The sequence below is a fragment of the Pan troglodytes genome, chromosome 3 (assembly GCF_028858775.2).
Source record: "Pan troglodytes isolate AG18354 chromosome 3, NHGRI_mPanTro3-v2.0_pri, whole genome shotgun sequence".
In the NCBI taxonomy this organism is placed as follows: domain Eukaryota; kingdom Metazoa; phylum Chordata; class Mammalia; order Primates; family Hominidae; genus Pan; species Pan troglodytes.
Window position 1 is genome coordinate 187,811,781 of NC_072401.2, and position 23,095 is coordinate 187,834,875.

Below are 23,095 nucleotides of genomic sequence, written 5' to 3' on the forward strand. Positions count from 1 at the left end.
GGCACATGCCACGATGCCTGGCTAATGTTTGTATTTTTAGTGGAGACGAGGTTTCACCATATTGGCCAGGCTGGTCTCAAGCTCCTGACCTCAGGTAATCCACCCATCTTGGCCTCCCAAAGTGCTGGGATTACAGGCATGAGCCACTGCGCCCAGCCCAGGTGTTGCTTTTAACACAATTGTAGGTGCTTGGGGGGAAGTAGGCGCCCAAGTTAGCTTATCAATCATGGATGGGTGTATCAAGTGCTCACTCTGTGCCAAGGTCTATGCCAAAGGCTGGGATTCAAACAGCAGGGGTGTTTCCGTCTGTGCCTCAAGGAGCATTGAGCCTGGCAGGCAAGCTGGAAAAGGCTGTGAGAGGGGTGAGCAGCACCACCTGGATCCCCTGTCAGATGGCTGGAGGGTGCCGAGGCTTCCTAGAGGAGATGACCATCACAAGGAATGTGAGAGAGAGGGAGTGAGGGCTGACAGATGACTCTCTGGATGGCCAGCGGCGGGTGGTGCTGAGCGAGGGAACTGGGGAAATTCTGACGAGTTCACTTTTGGGGATGCTGACTACAGCACGCTGAGTGGAGGCATCTGGGAAGTAGTTGGAGCACACGTAAGTAGAGGTTTGGAGTGGGAATTGGGTTCTGAATTTGTTCTAAATCTCACTGTTAATCATTGACCAAATGCCAAGTCAGTGTATTCTCTTATCAGTAACTTTTTTTCCTTTAAAATTTGCTAGTCATTGTTTCTACAATTATAAAAATAATACATTATCGAAACAGACAACTTACAAAACACAAAAATCCACCAAGGACAACACAGCCAAGGCCCCTGATCTCACAATGTAGAGAGAACGCGGCTCAAAGGCGTGAGCTGTGATGTCGGTGCGATGAGGCGCGTGCCCCATGCAGACGTCCGCAGGCCCCAGGTGAGGCGCATGTGGCCTCACACACGGATTTGAGCTTGGGAGCAGGAGGCCTAAGTCTTGTCCCTCAAAAATGGAAAGCTCTTTCTTTCCTCCTGAGCACTCTGTCAAGGTCAGCCCACCACGCTGCTCACACAGGAGTCGCCTCTCTGGCCACCAGCTCAGGCAGCACACCACGATCTAATAGGACATTCAGGAATGAATTAAAAACCACAGTGGATTCATGGTGACCCCTTCGGCAGATCACTCACTGCTTTCTGGAAGAGGAGGTAGGGGTACAGCTGGTATCGGGGGACTGCAGTGACCCCCACTGGGGGCTTCCACAGGAGTTACGTTAACACGTGCAATCACATATGGCCACTTAACTCATGTAGGACCCAGGGAACGGTCCATGCCAGTCATCTGCGCCTCACTGCCTCTTAACTACTGACCCAAGACAAAAGAGCTGTTAGAAGAGAGAATGCAGCCAACCAAATGCACGGCTCCAAGAGGTTTTGCATCTGTAACAACAAGCTAACATTTAGTTCTTTGGTTCAAAATATTTCCCCTCCTTAACCATTTTTTTAATGCTTCAAAGCTCATCCCCATTTGGGGAGTGGGAAGGGTATGTCCAGGCCCCCTCAGGATTAGGCTGGCTTTTCTTCCTTTCCACCAGGTGCACAGGCAAACTGGCCACAGGGGACTCCCTGGAGCTCCATGCAGCTTGGCAGGGCCTGTGCAGTCCGGAAGGGAGGGCAGAGATGCCCAGGGCTGTAGGTGCCGGCCTGTGCGATCCAGAGGAGGCCATGCCTGGTGGTTGTGAGAGACACGGGCCTTGGCATGGAAGTCCTAGCTCTGCTGCTGGGTGCTGTGACACCAGGCATTCCCTGTGGGTCTCAGCTTCCATACCTGTAAAATGGGAATAACACCTCACTCAAGGACTCCTGAAATAAAACACGGAGCAGATAACGCAGTGCCTGGTGCATAACAAGCCTCAACGTATCCAAGGACTCATCCTGATCACCCATGAGCCTACTTAAGGTCAACCCTGTCTCATTTAAAAAACAAAACAAGACTGCATTCAAGTTCAGGTAGAGGTGGCCCTGTCCAGGGCCAACCCCCGCCTAGAACCAGCCAGGCTTGTGCTGCTGGAGAGGAATGGCCAAGCCAACGCACTCGGGACCAGCACTGAGCAGCCTGGTGAGCTCTAAGCCCGCAAAGCAGGCAGGGCCCCTGACAGGCAGGTGGTGTGCAGGGGTCCCTGGGGCACCGAGGGACAGAAAACCTCAGGAGAAGGAGGCCCTTTCACCCGCCAAAGTGGAACCTTCCCCACTGAACACCGGATCTCCCAGCACTGTCTGACCTTCAGTCACATTTTAAACACTGAACAGAGGGACAGAGGGACCTGTGTTCCTTGATGTTTCATCTTTGTTCATCCATCGGTCGTCCTGCAAATCAAAGTCCAGAAGCTTCTGCACTAATTTCGAAGTCAGGCTGAACCTTGAGTCATGAACAAAACTCTTTCAGTTTTCCTCTAAGTCTTCATGGAGCTCATCATAAGCAGGATCCTCATAAAGGAATTTCTGAATCATTCCGATCAGTGATTCTAAGAACCACATCTTTCTGCAGTCCTTCTGAGTGGCCCAGCTGTGCAAGAGACATCCCCATGCAAAAGCAAAGCCTTGATAGCACCTGATCTCAGACCGGATGTTGGCTCCGTGCACCCTGTGGTGCTGCCTTCCTTCAGTGACGCCCACGCTCCTGCCTTCCTCCTCCTTCAGTCACACCCACACACTGCCTTCCTCCCAGCCTTCCTGACGCCCTTCTCCATGTAACCCCGCATCCGCCTTCATGATGGCACCCAACACAGCCTGGCTCCCAGGGTCAGGGTCAGGCCCAGACGCACCGCTTCAGAGGATGAGCTCTTATCAGGAACTCTGAGACAGCTATTGTTGATGGTCAGAGGTCTTTTCTATATCTGCAGAAGTGATCGAGGGTCCATAAGAGGGATCTTCCTGTCTTTCTGAGGGTTTGTTTTCTTTTTCTCTGACAAGCAGGCACATGACCTCCTTGCTACCTTTGCGTCCAGGTCAAAAAGCACTGGGAACTACTAACTTATCAACTTTTATTATTTCTGTGATAGAAAAAAAAAGGAGCCAAAGGGGTATTCCAGGTAGTGGGAAGGATCCCTTAAAGTACCTGGCGTTGCACCTGCCCCTGGGAAGCAGGAGAGCTGCCAGGAAGTAGTGCTCCCTCAGCCTCCTGGGCCAGGACCCGCCTCTGCGTGGAAGCTTCTCGCAAATCCACCAGCTCTGGAGGACGCGTGGCCTGCACCTCCGCTTGATTTTGGGGGAGCACACTTCCTTTTCCTTAGGACCCTAATAGGCAGTTTTTGCATATGACTATTTCCTAATTTATACAAAAGTGTATTAAAATAAAATATATATTTTAAAGTATTTGCATGGAATGTACAAAACAATCGTTCTGAGTGGTTGCCTTTGTAACATTTTAATGAGAATTACCTTTTGCTTGGTGTTTCCAGGTTCACAATATGTGCCTAAATCTTTTCAGAGGACAACTTTGACTTTCAAGAAGAGATTCCAAGTGACATCTTGAAACCACCTCACCAGAACCATTGGAGCACTCGTGGCCTCAGCACACTGCTTATCACTTGAAAAATGGAGGAACAAGTGTTATATTTATCTGTGTGTCTGACAGTGTGAGATGTTAGACCGAGAGAAAAGCAAACAAATAAATCACTTAATCTTGAACACTTTGCACTGTAAAGAGAGTGAAAGTCAAACCCACCAAGCTGCCTTGCTGAAAGCATCTCCAAGGTTCTGTAGGCTTTGTTCAGAAGACCCTGATGTGTGTTTGCAGTCCGTCATTTTATCAATGATACACAAACATAATTAGCATGTGTATGTACTCACACACTAATTACATGTAAGAATATATTATCTAGGAATATGTCATTTGTAACTTTGTACTCTGACGTATTTTCTAGTCTCACCCTATTAGTAATTCTGTCAAAATCCTAGACACTAGTAGATATTAGTATTTGAGACAATATGTCAGAGTCTGAATAAGACTCAGCTTGTTCTAGTCACGCTGAGTTTCTCATACATTTTTTAAAAGTGCTTCCGCCATGAACCTCTTTGAGAAATGTCAGTGGCAAAATCTCCCAAGCTAATTTTCTTTTTCTATGTTCCATCTTCAAATTCAGACAGTTCACGTGAAGTACCCCACATTTATTGATCTTAGGGTTGAATATAAACGTAATTAAAAGCTATGGCAGGTGATGTCATCTTTATTGTTTACAGTTGAAGCTCCTCCATGGTAGGGGAGCCTCCCACCCTCCACGTGCCATCGGGAGCTGGCCTTTGCCCAGACGCCACCACTGCAATGACACCTTCCCAGAGCCCTCATCTCCTTGCGCTCTGTCCTGCTCGGCCTGGCTTTTCTTCAGAGTGTGTTTCCCCATCTGACATTACTGTAGAAAATGGAGCAGAGAACAGGAAGGGGAATTAGCAGAGGTGAGGCTCCAGGCATGTCTTCCTCTTGTCCCTCTCCCCACTGTTTCTCTTGATTGTGATTCAAGTCCTTACACTCATTTTTACATTCTCAGATCTCAAATCAGCTAATTTCTTCTTTTCTATCAGATAATTGCATTTCATCAGTCTAATTTTTACTAATCCAAACTAACTTTATAAGGCTATATATATGAGCATATTTATAAACTTAGATTTATAAACTATATACACACATATATGTATCATATAAATGCATAATAAATTACTTTCAGACTATTTCTGGCTGTAAGGAGAAGGGATCATTGCCTACTAGTAGATGTCTGAAATTTTAAAAGATGTGTTGAGACTAACATTAGTGTTGTCCTTTATCACAGGGTGACAAAAATGACCCAGAGCCTTGCCTCTGTTTGAAAATTTCTCCTTGACTTTGCTGACTCCATTTCTTTTTTCTTTTCTTTTCTTTTTTTTTTTTTGAAACGGAGTCTGGCTCTGTCGCCCCGGCTGGAGTGCAGTGGCACGATCTCGGCTCACTACAACCTCCACCTCCTGGGCTCAAGCGATTCTCCTGCCTCAGCCTCCTGGGTAGCTAGGATTACAGGTGCATGCCACCACACCCAGCTAAATTTTTTTTGTATTTTTAGTAGAGGCAGGGTTTCACCATGTTAGCCAGGCCAGTGTTGAACTCCTGACCTCAGGTGATCCGCCCACCTCGGCCTCCCAAAGTGCTGGGATTACAGGCGTGAGCTTCCGCGCCTGGCCAGCTGACTCCATTTCTATAGCAATGAGACACATTAGGCAGCAGCAGCCGCAGTGACCACCAGGTCCATGCCTCTTCCATGGTCACAGCTCCATGTGTCCAGGGAAGATTGCTAATGCTTAGTCTCCCCACAAAGCAAACCAAAGCATTTTTGAGAATTTTCTACATTATTCCTAAACATTAGCAATAGAAACTTTTAAGAGCAAATGCCAGTCTTAATTCAGCAGCTCTCCCACTTGAGGAATAGTTAGATATGTGAGTAGCCTGGAGCCCATGTTATAGGGCTGCTGGTTAGGTGCTCTCTGGTGCATCATTACTGCTCAAAGCATGACCCACTTGCTCTTTCAGATCCATCAGGGTATTTTATGTCCATTTCCAGGAACCATCCAACTCCTTCCCTATTCAGTCCAAACTTCCTTTTTTTTTTTTTTTTTTTTTACTTGAAGTTCAGGGGTACATGTGCAGGTTGTTACATAGGTAAACTTGTGTCGTGGGAGTTTGTTGTACAGATTATCACCCAGGTATTAAGCCTAGTATCCATTAGTTATTTTTCCTGATCCTCTCCCTCCTTCCACCCTCCACCCTTTGATAGGCCCTAGTGTGTGCTGTTCCCCTCTGTGTCCATGTGTTCTCATCATTTAACTCCCACTTAGAAGTGAGAACGGATGGCATTTGTTTTTCTGTTTCTGCATTAGTTTGCTAAGGATAATGACTTCCAGCTCCAGCCATGCCTCTGCAAAGGACATAATCTCATTCTTTTTTATGAGCTCAAGCTTCGTAGTAGGGAAAACACCGGATATTCAGTCTAAACTAACATTAAGGTAGGGTATCCAAGATAAAATGTTTTTTCTTTGAAAACCACTGAATATACTTTATGGTAGCTTTACCTTGTTTGGCTCCAGAGGTTTGCAAATAAGAATCTATTATTTATATATATATTGGTAAAAGACAAAATATTTTTTAAAAAGTGATCTTGAGTCTTCTAAACATTAAATTGGAAGATAAAGTGCCATTTTAGAGATTACATAGAGACTTGGCCCTGTCATTGATTTTAAAAATGACCTTCTCATTGCACTGATTTTTACCCCATGTTAAAGTTAGTATTTTATTTATACATTAAATTAGATTTAGAGATTAGTAAATAATGCTTATATCAAGGATGGTGCTTTTTAAGCTAATTAGGTAAAAATTAGGGCAGTGTTTTATAATCTACTTTAATAAATGAGTCTTACCTTAGAATTAATCTGTTAAAAATTAAAAAAGAAAAATTGAACTACTTCTGAGATAGATTTTTAAATTCAGATTAGTGAATTTTACACTAATTGAGTTACATTAATTAAAATGCCTGTTAGTTTATCCAAAACCAAAGAAAGAATGAAGAAATTTTTAAACAATCTAAGAAAATGTAAAATACCATAGAAAACTGCTAGATTTTGTGAATTTAATATAAAAGGAAGTATCCATATTGATATTATTCTGAACTAGATGGAATTTCTACACCAATTCAGAAGTACATTTTTATATATCATTTGCATATTATATTTTTTATTGTTTTCTTATAACTACAGATCATCGTGTAGGATTTTTGATTCCTTAATTTCTAATAAAATATAAAAGTGTTAAAAGAGTTTTCAAAAATGTGTTACATTTATAAAAGTATTTTTAGATTCCCAGTTTTTGTATCATTTGTGCAAATATCTCTCTATTCTGCAGTTTCTAATACATAGGTATTTATTATTTCTAACTACATAGCAAACTTTCCTCAGTAAATTCTAAGTATATGTCCATATATATTTGTAAAGGCTTTACATAATTTATGAATACTCCGTTGTAATGTTTGTTTCAGAAGATTATGCTCCTGTGTGGTAATCATCATGGATTTGATTTCATCAAACATTTATTAAGCACTTTCTTGGTGTAAGATTTTGTTCTAAGCATTATAGTGAACAAGACAGTCTTTGGCCTAAAAGAACTTAGATTGTAGTGGAGGCGACAGACTATAAACAATTAAATAAAAACATGATACAGGTCAGTTAGCAATAAGTGCTATGAAGAAGCAAAGCGAGGCAAGGTGACGGAGTGGAAGGAGCTGCAACTTTCCATCGAGTGGCTGGGGAAGGCTGTGTTGCAGAGGTGGTATTTGAGCAAACCCCAAAGCAGTTGGGGAAGGCTGTGTTGCAGAGGTGATATTTGAGCAAACCCCAAAGAAGATGAGAAAAGAAGTCTGGGAGATATCTGGGGAGAAAGAATTGTAGACAGAGCAAAAAGCATGTGCCTAAACAAGAGTCCACCTGGAATGTCTGAAGAACAGCAAAGAGGCCAGTTCATGGGATGCGCTTGGCAAGGGAGTGAATAATGGGAGCTCAGTGAGCTAACAGGAGCTGAGGGACTGAGGTCCCTTTTGGACTATGGGAAATCTGAAATAAGAAGCCACTGGAGCAGTTGAGTTTTGGGGATAGAATGATATAATCGACAAGAGATGATCATGTTTCAGTCAGATCATAGTGGTAAGACTGATGAGAATCCCAGGACTTTGCATGTGTTTTGAAGTTTGAGCCAAAAGATGTGCTGTTGGATGAGAGGTGGAGTGTGTCTACAAAAAGAATCGAGAATGCCTCCAAGACTTTTGGCTTCACACTTGGAAGGATGGTGTTGACAATCACTGAAATTGGAAAGACTGCAAGGGGAACACGTTTGGCAGCATAAGGGGCATGTTATGTGTGAGATGCCAATTAGATGCCTAAGTGGAGATATTGAGATATTTGGATATCCACACTTGGGTGTGGAGGTGAGGTATAGACTGGATGTATAAATTTGGGGATTGTCAGCACGTAGATGGTATTTAAGAACTGAAATGGATGAGGCAACCAAGAAAATGAGTGTAGAGAAATGGAGGAAAAAGAAGTACTGAGCCTTGTGCCTTTTAACATCTAAAGGCCTGGGATGTGAAGGAAAACCAGCAAAGCAGACTGAGAAAGAATAGCTGGTGAAGGGAAATAAGAGTCAGGAGAATGTGGCGTCCTCAAAGTATGTGTGTGTTTGTGCGGGGGAAGTGTTTCAAGGAAGTGATAGGGACTCAAGTATGTTGAATGCTGTTGATGAGTCAATTACGATGAGGTCTGAGAATCAGACTAAAGGTCTAGCCACATGGAAGTTACTGGTGGCCTTGACAAGATCTGCTAGGTGAATGGACAAGGCGAAAGTAGGCTTGCAGTGGGTTTGGGAGAAAAGAAGAAGAGAAAAATCCAAGACAGTAGTCATGGGCAAGTCTTCTAGGGAATTTTTCTGTACAGGGGAGTAGAGTAGTGTGTGTGTGTGTGTGTGTGTGTGTGTGTGTGTGTGCGCGCATGTGCATGCACGTGTGTTTCCTAGTAAGGTTCATCTTGATGAATGTCTTCATTATTCAGTATAAAAATGTTGATCCAAAAAGGAAGATAGCTCTAGTGTTCTCTGGAGGACATGCAGAGTGTATTTCCACTGGAAAATTAAAGAAAAAGCTGACAGAGCTGAGTGAATAGTAAGTTATAACTCAGAAGCAACATTCAGAGAAGGCTACACCTTGTGAAGGATGTCTTCAGAGTTCACAAAAAGAACATTGTGGGGGTGAAAGTTTTAGCTTAGAAGGCAAAAGATTTCAAAATATACAGAATCAAAATGATGTTAAAAATAAACATGGAGGCATTCCACTACTGTTTATGAAAGAATAGTTCATGAGCAAACTGACCTACTGAGAACAACTATAAAAGCTATAAATGGACAAGAAACAGCTCTTTGGAGGCACGCGTGGACACCCACATCCACACCCACCCAGCGCCCCAAGACAAAGCAGCACAACTTCAGGAAACAAATTGGGAGACAACAGGAATAATACATTGAGATGAACCCCATATTTGCTACTGTTTTCTTTCCCTGTATCAATATATTTTAGATTAATAATGGGGCATAGAGGCCAAGAAAAAGGGATACCCTCAAAATTTGTGACAAGCTCACTAGGCTGCCAAAAGGAATGATGTTGGGAAATGTCTCAGACTTTGAATTGATAATCTTGAAGGACTACACTCTAGGAGTAAGGGCAAGCTTAATACAGACAAGTCCTCAAAACACTAGAAGCAGAACCTAGAATCAATGAAACCTCTGTTTAGATCCAGGTTATATGCCTGTACTTTATATGACCACCAGAAAAAGTATCCTCTTTAAAGAAATATAGCATCACCTAGAATTTCTATTATTTTTATATACAATGTACAGCATTCAATCTAAAATTAAGAGACAGCCCAGGATATAGGGCCAAGTGACTGAAAACCAAGAGAGAAAACAAAATTATAATGGACCCACACATGATTAAAATAGTAGCACTATCAGGTACAAGCTAAGAAACAATTTGATTTGCACATTCAAAAATATATTGAAAAACAATTTCAAGAGAGAACTGTAATCTGAAAAATAAACTGATATCCTAGAAATGAATAATACAATGACTCAATAATTCACTAGCTGTGTTGAACTGCAGATTACACATAGCAGACAAGAGGCTTAGTAAACTGGAAGGCAGGTCAATACACAGTATTCACTTTGAACAAGCATAAAAAATAGATATTCCTTAAAAATTGTGAGGCCATGTGAAAAAATCTCATATCCGTGTAATGATAGTCATAGAGGAGAAGGAGAATAGAACAATGCAGTATTGAACAGATACCATGAAAGAATCTCCCAAAAATAGATAGAAGACATCGATGCACTCATTTAAGAAGCTATAAGAAACACAAGATAGAAAGCAAAACATACTCAGGTCCATCACAAACTGCTAGAAACCCCAAATCAAAAAGAACCAAACAGCAGTCAGAGGGAGGGGGGAAAGACTCATTATCTTCAAAGAAGCAACAATAAGACTAATATTTGACTTTTCAACACAAGTGATGGAAGCTGAAAGACAATATAAAAAGCATCTTTAAAGTGCTGAAAAAAATAATTGCCAACCCAGCATTTTATACGTAGTAAACATATACCTCAAAAATGAGGGCAAAAGAGCAGTATTTTCAGATAAACCAAAATTGGGAATTTATCACCGGCAAATCTGTACTAAAGGAAATACTAACGAGAGCTCTTCACAGACTAGGAAAATTATCCCAGAAGGAAGTACAATGATAAAAGAAGTAATAAAGATCAGAATGTATACATACGTGGGAAAATAGAAAAGAATACTTACTGTATAAAATAATGAGTAATACAGAATTCAGTATATATTTGGGATTAAAATATTATAGAAATAGCTTAAAATTGGGAAGGGTTTATTTGCTGTTAAAGTGTTATAGATTCATCATTGTCCAGGATTACTGTTCTAAGGTAGAGTTTTATAAAGCAGTGCGTGTGATATAGCGAGATGAAGGCACAAAATACTATCAGGAATGAAAATAGGCATACCACTGCTGATTCTATAGATGTGAAAAAAGATAAGCATTATACTATGAATAACTTGATTTGGTAATTTAGATGAAAATTAAAACTGAAAAACATCACATCACTCAAGAAGAAATAGAAAATTTGAAAAGGGTTATGTCTATTATAAGACTTAAATGTATTATTAAAAGCCTTCTCACAAAGACAACTCCAAGTCCTGCTGACTTCATTGGTTAATCCTTCCAAATATTTAAGGAAAAACTAATACCACTAGTAGCAATATCAAAAAGCTCTTCAGGGCTGGGCATAGTGGCTCATGCCTATAATCCCAGCACTTTGGGAGGCTGAAGCAGGAGGATTGCTTGAGCCCAGAGGCTCGAGGTTACAGTGAGTTATGATCACGCCACTGCACTCCAGCCTGGGTAACAGAGTGAGACTTTGTCTCTCTAAAAAACTAACAAAAAAGTTATTCAAGATGATTGTCATTTTGTAAGGCTACCACAACCCTGATACAAAACCTAACAAGGACATTACAAAAAAAAAAAAAAGTAAATTACAATAAAGTAACTGAGAATTATAAAAAAAAAAAAAAAGCGAATTATAGGCCAATATCATCCCTGAACTCCCAAGCAAAATCAAATCAGTAATATATGAAATAGATAATACGTACCATCCAAATTAAATTTATTTCAGAAATGCAAGTTTGATGTACCATGTGAAAATCATTCAGTGCAACAAATGATGTAAGGAAACAAGCATGGGATCTTCTCGAAAGAAGAAGAAAATGTCTTTATAAAAATTCTTAGTCAACCAGGAAGATAAGAATATCACTGTTATCTCTTCATGAGTATCTAGGGGAAAAAAACAACTGCAAACTGCATACTTAGTGGTAATTTTATTCTGATTTTACTTACTGAAGAAGCTATACTTCCTGAGATCAGATAATACGAACTGTCAGCTACCGCCACTGTTATTCATGATACAGAATATATTTTCCACCCCAGCAGGGCAAGATTAAATTATTAAAGGGTCTTAAGATTTAGGAAGAAAGAAACAATTTGGTTTTTCACAGAAAACATGATTGTGTACGTAGAAAATCCAAAATAATTACAAACACACTTAAAAATATGATTTTAGCAACACCATTGAAAACAGTCAATATAAAAATTAGGTGCATTTCTATATAACAACAATTAGATAATACAATTTATAAAAATACAATATAATAGACTCAAAAATCAAATACCTAGGAATAAATTTAATAAAAATGAGTATATTAGAGTTCTTCAGAGCAACAAAATTATTAGGAGATATTAGATTATGTAATATAATCTAATGTATATCTGGAGGGAGAGAGTTTTTTTTTGATTTGAGTGTATTTTATTTTATTTTTTATTATACTAAGTTCTAGGATACATGTGCACAACGTGCAGGTTTGTTACATATGTATACATGTGCCATGTTGGTGTGCTGCACCCATTAACTCATCATTTACATTAGGTATATCTCCTAATGCTATCCCTCCCCCTTCCCTGCGCCCTATGACAGGCCCCGGTGTGTGATGTTCGCCACCCTGTGTCCAAGTGTTCTTATTGTTCAATTCCCACCTATGAGTGAGAACATGTGGTGTTTGGGTTTCTGTCCTTGCGATAGTTTGCTCAGAATGATGGTTTCCAGCTTCATCCATGTCCCTGCAAAGGACATGACCTCATCCTTTTTTATGGCTGCATAGTATTCCATGGTGTATATGTGCCACATTGTCTTAATCCAGTCTATCATTGTTGGACATTTGGGTTGGTTCCAAGTCTTTGCTATTGTGAATAGTGCCACAATAAACATACATGCACATGTGTCTTTATAGCAGCATGATTTATAATCCTTTGGGTATATACCCAGTAATGGGATGGCTGGGTCAAATGGTATTTCTAGTTCTAGATCCTTGAGGAATCCCCACACTGACTTCCACAATGGTTGAACTAGTTTACAGTCCCACCAACAGTGTAAAAGTGTTCCTATTTCTCCACATCCTCTCCAGCACCTGTGGTTTCCTGACTTTTTAATGATCGCCATTCTAACTGCTGTGAGATGGTATCTCATTGTGGTTTTGATTTGCATTTCTCTGATGGCCAGTGATGATGAGCATTTTTTCATGTGTCTGTTGGCTGCATAAATGTCTTCTTTTGAGAAGTGTCTGTTCATATCCTTTGCCCACTTGTTGATGGGGTTGTTTGATTTTTTTCTTGTAAATTAGTTTAAGTTCTTTGTAGATTCTGGATATTAGCCCTTTGTCAGATGGGTAGATTGCAAAAATTTTCTCCCATTCTGTAGGTTGCCTGTTCACTCTGATGGTAGTTTCTTTTGCTGTGCAGGAGCTCTTTAGTTTAATTAGATCACATTTGTCAATTTTGGCTTTTGTTGCCATTGCTTTTGGTGTTTTAGACATGAAGTCCTTGTCCATGCCTATGTCCTGAATGGTATTGCCAAGGTTTTCTTCTAGGGTTTTTATGGTTTTAGGTCTAACATTTAAGTCTTTAATCCATCTTGAATTAATTTTTGTATAAGGTGTAAGGAAGGGATCCAGTTTCAGCTTTCTGCATATGGGCTAGCCAGTTTTCCCAGCACCATTTATTAAATAGGGAATCCTTTCCCCATTTCTTGTTTTTGTCAGGTTTGTCAAAGATCAGATGGTTGTAGATGTGTGGTATTATTTCTGAGGGCTCTGTTTTGTTCCATTGGTCTATATCTTTGTTTTGGTACCAGTACCATGCTGTTTTGGTTACTGTAGGCTTGTAGTATAGGTTGAAGTCAGGTAGCGGGATGCCTCCAGCTTTGTTCTTTTGGCTTAGGATTGACTTGACAATGCGGGCTCTTTTTTGGTTCTATATGAACTTTAAAGTAGTTTTTTCCAATTCTGTAAAGAAAGTCATTGGTAGCTTGATGGGGATGGCATTGAATCTATAAATTACCTTGGGCAGTATGGCCATTTTCACAATATTGGTTCTTCCTATCCATGAGCATGGAATGCTCTTACATTTGTTTGTGTCCTCTTTTATTTGGTTCAGCAGTGGTTTGTAATTCTCTTTGAAGAGGTTATTCACATCCCTTGTAAGTTGGATTCCTAGGTATTTTATTCTGTTTGTAGCAATTGTGAATGGGAGTTCACTCATGATTTGGCTCTCTGTTTGTCTGTTATTGGTGTATAGGAATGCTTGTGATTTTTGCACATTGATTTTGTATCCTGAGACTTTGCTGAAGTTGCTTATCAGCTTAACGAGATTTTGGGCTGAGATGATGGGGTTTTCTAAATATACAATCATGTCATCTGCAAACAGGGACAATTTGACTTCCTGTTTTCCTAATTGAATACCCTTTATTTCTTTCTCCTGCCTGATTGCCCTGGCCAGAACTTCCAACTCTATGTTGAATAGGAGTGGTGAGAGAGGGCATCCCTGTCTTGTGCCAGTTTTCAAAGGGAATGCTTCCAGTTTTTGCCCATTCAGTATGATATTGGCTGTGGGCTTGTCATAAATAGCTCTTATTATTTTGAGATACGTCCCATCAATACCTAATTTATTGAGAGTTTTTAGCATGAAGCGTTGTTGAATTTTGTCAAAGGCCTTTTCTGCATCTATTGAGATAATCATGTGGTTTTTGTCTTTGATTCTGTTTATATGCTGGATTACATTTGTTGATTTGCATATGTTGAACCATCCTTGCATCCCAGGGATGAAGCCCACTTGATCATGGTGGATAAGCTTTTTGATGTGCTGCTGGATTCGGTTTGCCAGTATTTTATTGAGGATTTTTGCATCGATATTCATCAGGGATATTGGTCTAAAATTCTCTTTTTTGTATGTGTCTCTGCCAGGCTTCAGTATCAGGATGATTCTGGCCTCATAAAATGAGTTAGGGAGGATTCCCTCTTTTTCTATTGATTGGAATAGTTTCAGAAGGAATGGTACCAGCTCCTCTTTGTACCTCTGGTGGAATTCAGCTGTGAATCCATCTGGTCCTGGACTTTTTTTGGTTGGTAGGCTCTTAATTATTGCCTCGATTTCAGAGCCTGTTATTGGTCTTTTCAGGGATTCAACTTCTTCCTAGTTTAGTCTTGGGAGGGTGTATGTGTCCAGGAATTTATCCATTTCTTCTAGATTTTCTAGTTTATTTGCATAGAAGTGTTTATAGTATTCTCTGAGGTAGTTTGTATTTCTGTGGGATCGGTGGTGATATCCCCTTTATCACTTTTTATTGCGTCTATTTGATTCTTCTCTGTTTTCTTCTTTATTAGTCTTGCTAGCGGTCTATCAATTTTGTTGATCTTTTCAAAAAACCACATCCTGGATTCATTGATTTTTTGAAGGGTTTTTTGTGTCTCTATCTCCTTCAGTTCTGCTCTGATCTTAGTTATTTCTTGCCTTCTGCTAGCTTTTGAATGTGTTTGCTCTTGCTTCTCTAGTTCTTTTAATTGTGATGTTAGGGTATCAATTTTAGATCTTTCCTGCTTTCTCTTGTGGGCATTTAGTGCTATAAATTTCCCTCTACACACTGCTTTAAATGTTTCCCAGAGATTCTGGTATGTTGTGTCTTTGTTCTCATCGGTTTCAAAGAACGTCTTTATTTCTGCCTTCATTTCATTATGTACCCAGTAGTCATTCAAGAGCAGGTTGTTCAGTTTCCATGTAGTTGAGCGGTTTTGAGTGAGTTTCTTAATCCTGAGTTCTAGTTTGATTGCACTGTGGTCTGAGAGACAGTTCGTTATAATTTCTGTTCTTTTACATTTGCTGGGGAGTGCTTTACGTCCAACTATGTGGTCAATTTTGGAATAAGTGCGATGTGGTGCTGAGAAGGATGTATATTCTGTTGATTTGTGGTGTAGAGTTCTGTAGATGTTTATTAGGTCTGTTTGGTGCAGAGCTGAGTTCAATTCCTGGATATCCTTCTTAACTTTCTGTCTCATGGATCTGTCTAATGTTGACAGTGGGGTGTTAAAGTCTCCCATTATTATTGTGTGGGAGTCTAAGTCTCTTTATAAGTCTCTAAGGACTTGCTTTATGAATCTCAGTGCTCCTGTATTGAGTGCATATATATTTAGGATAGTTAGCTCTTCTTGTTGAATTGATCCCTTTACCATTATGTAATGGCCTTCTTTGTCTCTTCCGATCTTTGTTGGTTTAAAGTCTGTTTTATCAGAGACTAGGATTGCAACCCCTGCTTTTTTTTTGTTTTCCATTTGCTTGGTAGATTTTCCTCCATCCTTTTATTTTGAGCCTATATGTGTCTCTGCACGTGAGATGGGTCTCCTGAATACAGCACACTGATGGATCTTGACTCTTTATCCAGTTTGCCAGTCTGTGTCTTTTAATTGGCACATTTAGCCCATTTACATTTAAGGTTAATATTGTTATGTGTGAATTTGATCCTGTCATTATGATGTTAGCTGGTGATTTTGCTCGTTAGTTGATGCAGTTTCTTCCTAGCCTGATGGTCTTTACAATTTGGCATGTTTTTGCAGTGGCTGGTACCAGTTGTTCTTTTCCATGTTTGGTGCTTCCTTCAGGAGCTCTTGTAAGGCAGGCCTGGTGGTGATAAAATCTCTCAGCATTTGCTTGTCTGTAAAGGATTTTATTTCTCCTTCACTTATGAAGCTTAGTTTGGCTGGATATGAAATTCTGGGTTGAAAATTCTTTTCTTTAAGAATGTTGAATATTGGCCCCCACTCTCTTCTGCTGAGAGATCAGCTGTTAGTCTGATGGGCTTCCCTTTGTGGGTAACCTGACCTTTCTCTCTGGCTGCCCTGAACATTTTTTCCTTCATTTTGACTTTGGTGAATCTGACAATTATGTGTCTTGGAGTTGCTCTTCTTGAGGAGTATCTTTTTGGCATTCTCTGTATTTCCTGAATTTGAATGTTGGCTTGCCTTGCTAGGTTGGGGAAGTTCTCCTGGATAATATCCTGAAGAGTGTTTTCCAACTTGGTTCCATTTTCCCCGTCACTTTCAGGTACACCAATCAGACATAGATTTGGTCTTTTCACATAGTCCCATATTTCTTGGAGGCTTTGTTCGTTTCTTTTTAATCTTTTTTCTCTAAACTTCTCTTCTCACTTCATTTCATTCATTTGATCTTCAATCACTGATACCTATTCTTCCAGTTGATCGAATTGGCTACTGAAGCTTGTGCATGCATTACATAGTTCTCGTACCATGGTTTTCAGCTCCATCAGGTCATTTAAGGTCTTCTCTACGCTGTTTATTCCAGTTAGCCATTCGTCTAATCTTTTTTCAAGGTTTTTAGCTTCTCTGCGATGGGTTCAAACATCCTCCTTTAGCTCCGAGAAGTTTGTTATTACCGATCGTCTGAAGCCTTCTCCTCTCAACTCGTCATAGTCATTCTCCGTCCAGCTTTGTTCCATTGCTGGCGAGGAGCTGCATTCCTTTGGAGGACAAGAGGCACTCTGATTTTTAGAATTTTCAGCTTTTCTGCTCTGGTTTCTCCCCATCTTTGTGGTTTTTATCTACCTTTGGTCTTTGATGATGGTGACGTACAGATGGGGTTTTGGTGTCTATGTCCTTTCTGTTAGTTTTCCTTCTAACAGTCAGGACCCTCAACTCCAGGTCTGTTGGAGTTTGCTGGAGGTCCACTCCAGACCCTGTTTGCCTGGGTATCACCAGTGGAGGCTGCAGAACCACAGATATTGCAGAATGGCAAATGTTGCTGCCTGATCATTCCTCTGGAAGCTTCCTATCAGAGTGGTGCCCAGCTGTATGAGGTGTCAGTCGGCCCCTACTGGGGGGTGCCTCCCAGTTAGGCTACTCGGGGGTCAGGGACCCACTTGAGGAGGCAGTCTGTCTGTTCTCAGATATCAAACTCCGTGCTGGGAGAAGCACTACTCTCTTCAAAGCTCAGTTGGAAATGCAGAAATCACCCGTCTTCTTAGTCGCTCACGCTGGGAGCTGTAGATTGGAGCTGTTCCTATTCGGCCATCTTGGAACCTCGATTTTCGAGAGTTATTTCTTTTAAGGGAAAAGGGAGCTGGCAAGTTTGAAATCGGTAAGGCAAGCTGGAAGGCTGGAAATTCGGGTAAGAGTTCAGTATTGAGTCTGAAATCTACAGGACAAGGCAAGCAGGCTGGAAATTGTGGTAGGGTCTCTATGTTGCCATCTTAAGGCCAGATTCTTTATTCTTCAAAAAACCTCAGTCTTTTTTTTTTCTTTTTTCAGACGTAGTTTTGCTCTTGTCACCCAGATTGGTGTGCAATGGTGCAATCTCGGCTCACGCAACCTCCGCCTCCTGGGTTCAAATGATTCTCCTGCTTCAGCCTCCCAAGTAGCTGGGATTACAGGCATGTGCCACCACACTCGGCTAATTTTGTACTTTTAGTAGAGACGGGGTTTCACCATGTTGGCCAGGCTAGTCTCGAACTCCTGACCTCAGCTGATCCACCCACTTCGGCCTCCCAAAATGCTGGGATTACAGGTGTGAGCCACTGAGCCTGGCCAAAACCTCAGTCTTTATTCTTGAGGTCTTCACTAGTTGGACAAGGCCCACTCACATTCTGGAGGGCAATCTGCTTTACCCTAAGTCTACTGATTTAAATGTTAACCACTTCTTAAAAATACCTTGACAGCAATATCCAGATTGGTGTTTGACCACATAACCTGGCCCCATAACCAAATAGGCACATAAAATCCAATATAGTAGGTAAGACTTTGTCAAAGAGATCTAGAAAACATTTCTGGGAGAAATTAACGAAGACCCAAATAAATGAAGCGATATATCATGTTCATGGATTGGAAGACTCAGTGCAGGAATTATAAAGATGTCAGTTCTCTTCAAATTGATTTTTATATTTAATTCAATCACAAAATACCATCAGGGAATGTGTGTGTGTGTGTGTTGATGTTATTCTAAAATTTATAGGGAAATACAAAGCACCCAAAATAGCAAGATAGTCTTGATGAATTTGAAAAACAAGTTAAATAACTTATACCAAGAAATAGCAAGACTTATAAAATTATTAATTAAAATTATCTGTTATTGGCACACAAATGGACAAATAGCAATAGAACAGAACAGATCATATGCATGTGTACAATCCCCTGATTTATGACAAGGTGACATCCCGTGCATTGATTAAAAGACGGTCTTTTCATTAAATTGTATTGAATCCATTGAATATTCGTATTTTTATTTAGAAGGGTGTCAAACTCCACTACCACATACATACACAAATACATTACAGATGCAAGTTCTTGGATCTAAATTAGAAAGGGAAGATTATGAAGCTTTTAGAAGGTTAACGTAAGAGAGAATATCTGTTTTAGCTTGTGGTAGGCAAAGATTTTCTAAACAAGATGCATAAAACATTAACTATAATGAAAAAGATAAATAAACTGGACTTCATTAAACTTTAAAACATTCTTATTCAAATACATCAGCGATGGTTTGACTGTGTCCCCCAAAGTTCATGTGTTGGAAACTAATCCCCAATGCAACAGTGGTGAGAGGTGGGACCATTAAGAGGTGATTAGGCCATGAGGGCTCTGCCCTCACAAATGGATTAATGCTACTATCGTGGGAGTGGGTTCCTAATTAAAGGATGAATTCAGCCCCCTTCTTCTTTCTGTCTCATTTACTCTTGTGCCTTTCACCTTCTGCCATGGGATGATGCAGCAGAAGGTCCTCATCAAATGTGGCTCCTCTGTCTTGGACTTCCCAGCCTCCAGAACCGTACCAGTCTGTGATATTTGGTTATAGGAGCACAAAATGAACTATGACAACATCATTAAGAGGGTGATAAGGCAAACTACAGAGAGGAAGAAACTTGGCAATACATAGCTGGCAAAGGATTTGTATTCATATATAATTTATAATAATTGCTCATTATTTATAATTCCTACAAATCACTAAAAATCCAGACAATTACAATGTTAAACATGGAAAATGATTTAATAGGCGCTCTCTGAAATAGCCAATAATCTTCTGAAATGATGCTCACTATCCTAGGTCACTAGGAAAATTCATACTAAAATTTCAACGCTCAGCCTAGGCAACATGGTGAAACCCTGTCTCTACTAAAAATACAAAAATTAGCCTGGTGTGGTGGCATGCCCCTGTAGTCCCAGCTACTCAGAGGGCTGAAGCGGGAGGATTGCTTGAGCCCGGGAAGTTGAGGCCGCAGTGAGCTGAGATCATGCCACTGCACTACAGTCTGGGTGAGAGAGTGAGATCCTGTCTCACATAAATAAATAAATAAATAAATAAATAAATAAATAAATAAATAAATACTCAATGCAGTTTTAGTACAAGACCCAACTGAATGGCTTTGCAAAAAAAAAAAAAAAAAAAAAAAAAAGAAAATACCAAACATTGGCAAGTATATGGAGCCACTGGAACTATCAGAGATTGCTCATGAGTGTGTAAATTGGTACAAATGTGGAAAACTGGCAAGAAGTACTAAGTCTAAATGTATGCATGCCTTATGACCTAGCAATTCCATTCCTGGGCATATTTACAGGAAGGAGAAATATGTACATATGTGTATCAAAACACATCTACAACAATGATCATATAAAATTCTTCACAACATAGGAAAACTGGAAACAACTGGAACATCCATTGGCAGTAAAATGAATGATAAATTATAATATATTCCAATAATGGAATAATAAACAGCTGTGAAAAATAAGGGAAAATATTACACATGGCAATATAGTCAATATAGATTGTCATAAATCAGGTGATTGTACACATACATATGATCTGTTCTATTGCTGTTTTCCATTTGTGTGCCAATTACATGATTTTAATTAATAATGGTATAAGTCTTGCTATTTCTTGGTATAAGTTATCTAACTTGTTTTTCGAATTCATCTAAACTCAGTGTTGAGTTTAAGAAGCCAGATATGAAAGAGTGCATGCTGTATGATTTCATGTTGTATTGCATGATCTGGGTTGTGGTTACATGGAAGTGATGGTTTGTACATGAAACTGGACGTTTGAGTGTTGTATACTTTATTTGATCCTGGTACTTGTGATTCAAAATTTCATAACAATTTCCTGCCACCCTTTATGATTTGATGTGTGTAAGTAGAGTTTGCAGATAATGTAGTTCTATACTGAGCTACGAATTTATTTTTATAATGTAAATTTTTTGTATTAAGAATCATTCCAAGTGACAGAAAATTTGCAAAATCAAAGTATTAACATTTATAAAACCCTTCTGTTGTTTATAACATTCTGGCCATGACTTTCAAAAGCACTGATTTCTAGGGGGAAGAGAGTATCAAAGAAAGACCTTGGCTAAAGAAAGCTCTTTCAAGTGGGAAGGGCATCATAGAGAATGGATCTTGAGGGAAAGTCAGGAGATGCCTTCCTACTCAGCTGCATAGCTCATGAAGCTGACAACCTGCAGAGTTATAAATGTTGTGGGTAGATTGCCTTCACACTGGCCTTGCAATCATCTGCTACGCTGAGCACCATTACATTTCATGGTGGACATTCTAAGGTGTGACACTGTGTACTCTGCTGTCAGGAGGCTTTCCGGGGAGAAGGGTCTTGCCAAGGATTTCTTGCACTCCCAGCCACCTGACTGGTTTAGTCTGAAATTTCAGTATTCCAGGGTAGTATGAGAAAGGCCCTATCTGGTAACAAAGAAAGCATAAGAAAGATGGCTAAGGGAACAAAGGGACAAGGCTTTTATTTTGTTCTTTACCCACAGATTGCCTTCAAAATAAAGATAAAGCGTCTAAGCCTGGCAGTGCAGGTCTCTTTAAGCTGGCTCCATACCCACCCACCTCATCCTGCACCTGTCACTGCGTGGGACCCTGTGCTCCAGGCAGGGGCACCTCACTGCCCCTTGAGCTCATTTTACCCCTCCTGGCTCTGCAGCGTTTCTGACCATTTCTGCCCAGGCCGAGACTCACTGCTGCCCAGAGCAATCTCCCTTCTCTGCTTCTGGAGGGGAGGGGTTTATGTTACCCGCCTTGTTTTATCCACAGAGGTTAGCAGAGACTGATACAGACAAACCCTTTTTCTTTCTAATTTTAGATTCAAGAGCACATGTGCAGGTTTGTTAAATTTGCCTGACGCTGAGGTTTGAGTTTCTATTGATCCCCTCACCTGAACAGGGAACACAGTACCCAATACACAGTTTTTCAACCATTACTCCCCTTCCTTCCTCCCCCTATTTTGGAATCCCCAGTGTGATGTAGACAAATTGTTTACTTTTATAGCTGTAATTAACCTTATTATAATTCAGCCTCAACCCTTTAAAGAGGAGGAAACTAAAGCCCGTGAGACTTGCTTAAAGATACTAAGTGAACATATTTATTTTTTAAAGTGTTAAAGTGATTAAACAATGTAGACGTGAATGAAATCAAAAGTGTAAGTTCCCCATCTTCATTCCCACTCCATCGAGCTGATCAGTATTTATACTTGCAGACATTAGTGGAGCCGTAGAGAAAGAAACCTTTTCTCCCAAAGAAGGCATTACTTTACACACTCCGTTCTGCAACTTGTTTAGTTCACTTACTATTTCACGTCAGCCCATGCAGATGACTTAAAACAAATTCAAATGGAGAAAAGCCTTAGGCATGTTTTTCTCTGCACTAAAGAGGCCCTGCAGGTGGCTGTGGGCAACTTCTGCAGTGGCTTCGAGTGAACGAACGTAATTAGTAATTAAGCAAAGCGGGCATCCAGGACATTCAGTTTCATCTTCCTGGCACTTTAGTGTTTAGGAAGGGCCTGGCCTCTCGGGGAGCGACACTCTTCGCCCGGCCACTTTGTAAGAAGCATCGAGCGTGGAAAAGGGGCTGGGGTCAGCACTGGGGCCCTCTGCCGGGAAGAGAGACTGGCGGCCAGCACACGCGTCTCCCCAGGCTGAAATGGGGCACCCTCTCGCGGTCCTCCCCTCCCTTCCCGGGCTGGGTGGCTGGTCTTGGCTCTTCTGCGAGTCCCCCGCGGCTGCGGTCTCCCGGCACCCGCTGAGCAGCCTCGCCCGCCTTCCTCTCCCACCCGCCCCTGCGTGCTCTCCGGGGCTCCGGCTTCCTCGGTCTGGTGCCTGGTGCGTATTTTGGAAAATACCTGGCTCATAACCACCTCATTTCGCTCCCAGTGTCCCAGTGGGCCAGCGGACACACACGGGTAGCTGACTTCCCTAAGGTTGTGTCCCCAAGGCCTCCCTGGATTACAGCGCCCGCTGCTCCGTGTGACCCCGCGGGAGCCAGGACGCGCCCCGCCTCCCGGGGCTGCAGGTTGCGCAGGGAGCGAGCGACGCGCAGCAGAGCTGGGCTCCGAGGCGGATGCGCCTTCCTTTCCTCTCCAGAGCAGGCTGCCCGCCCGCGGAATCCCGCACGTAGAGCAACCTCGCAGTACCCTCGGAACAGCCCCGCTGGGGCGCGCCGGGCTGCCGCGGTGACCTTTCCGACGCCCCTGACCCCGCATCCCGAGGCGGCCGGAAGTGTCGCCGGCCTCCTCCCGGCGCAGCCTCCTCCCGGCGCAGCCTCCTCCCGGCGCA

General features: G+C 41.4%; 2 protein-coding genes and 1 pseudogene across 17 annotated transcripts in view; 1 reads left to right on the forward strand and 2 right to left on the reverse strand.

The window, feature by feature from the left end:
* The window catches only part of FAM149A (family with sequence similarity 149 member A), a 68,249-nt gene extending 64,055 nt beyond the window's left edge, over positions 1–4,194 (forward strand). For 6 of the 16 annotated variants that reach the window (XR_001717341.4, XR_001717342.4, XR_001717340.4 and 3 more), the window contains 2 exons: positions 319–601; positions 3,435–3,525. Coding sequence is in view for 9 of the 16 variants with exons in the window: in XM_016952641.4 (XP_016808130.3) it covers positions 3,464–3,567 (104 nt within the window). In the remaining 7 variants the exon portion in view is untranslated. Of the gene's footprint in view, positions 1–318; positions 602–3,434 lie in introns of all 16 variants that reach the window. The other 10 variants (XR_001717343.4, XM_016952643.4, XM_054683581.2 and 7 more) reach the window with 3 other exon arrangements.
* LOC107974031 (protein LTO1 homolog) lies at positions 2,306–3,290 on the reverse strand (annotated as a pseudogene).
* A 17,689-nt stretch (positions 4,195–21,883) lies between the features above and the next one.
* Positions 21,884–23,022, reverse strand: LOC746255 (uncharacterized). Its single transcript, XM_016952652.3, has one exon. It carries the CDS (start codon positions 23,020–23,022, stop codon positions 22,306–22,308), a length of 717 nt encoding a protein of 238 aa, XP_016808141.1. The 3' UTR covers positions 21,884–22,305.
* Positions 23,023–23,095: the final 73 nt, after the last annotated feature.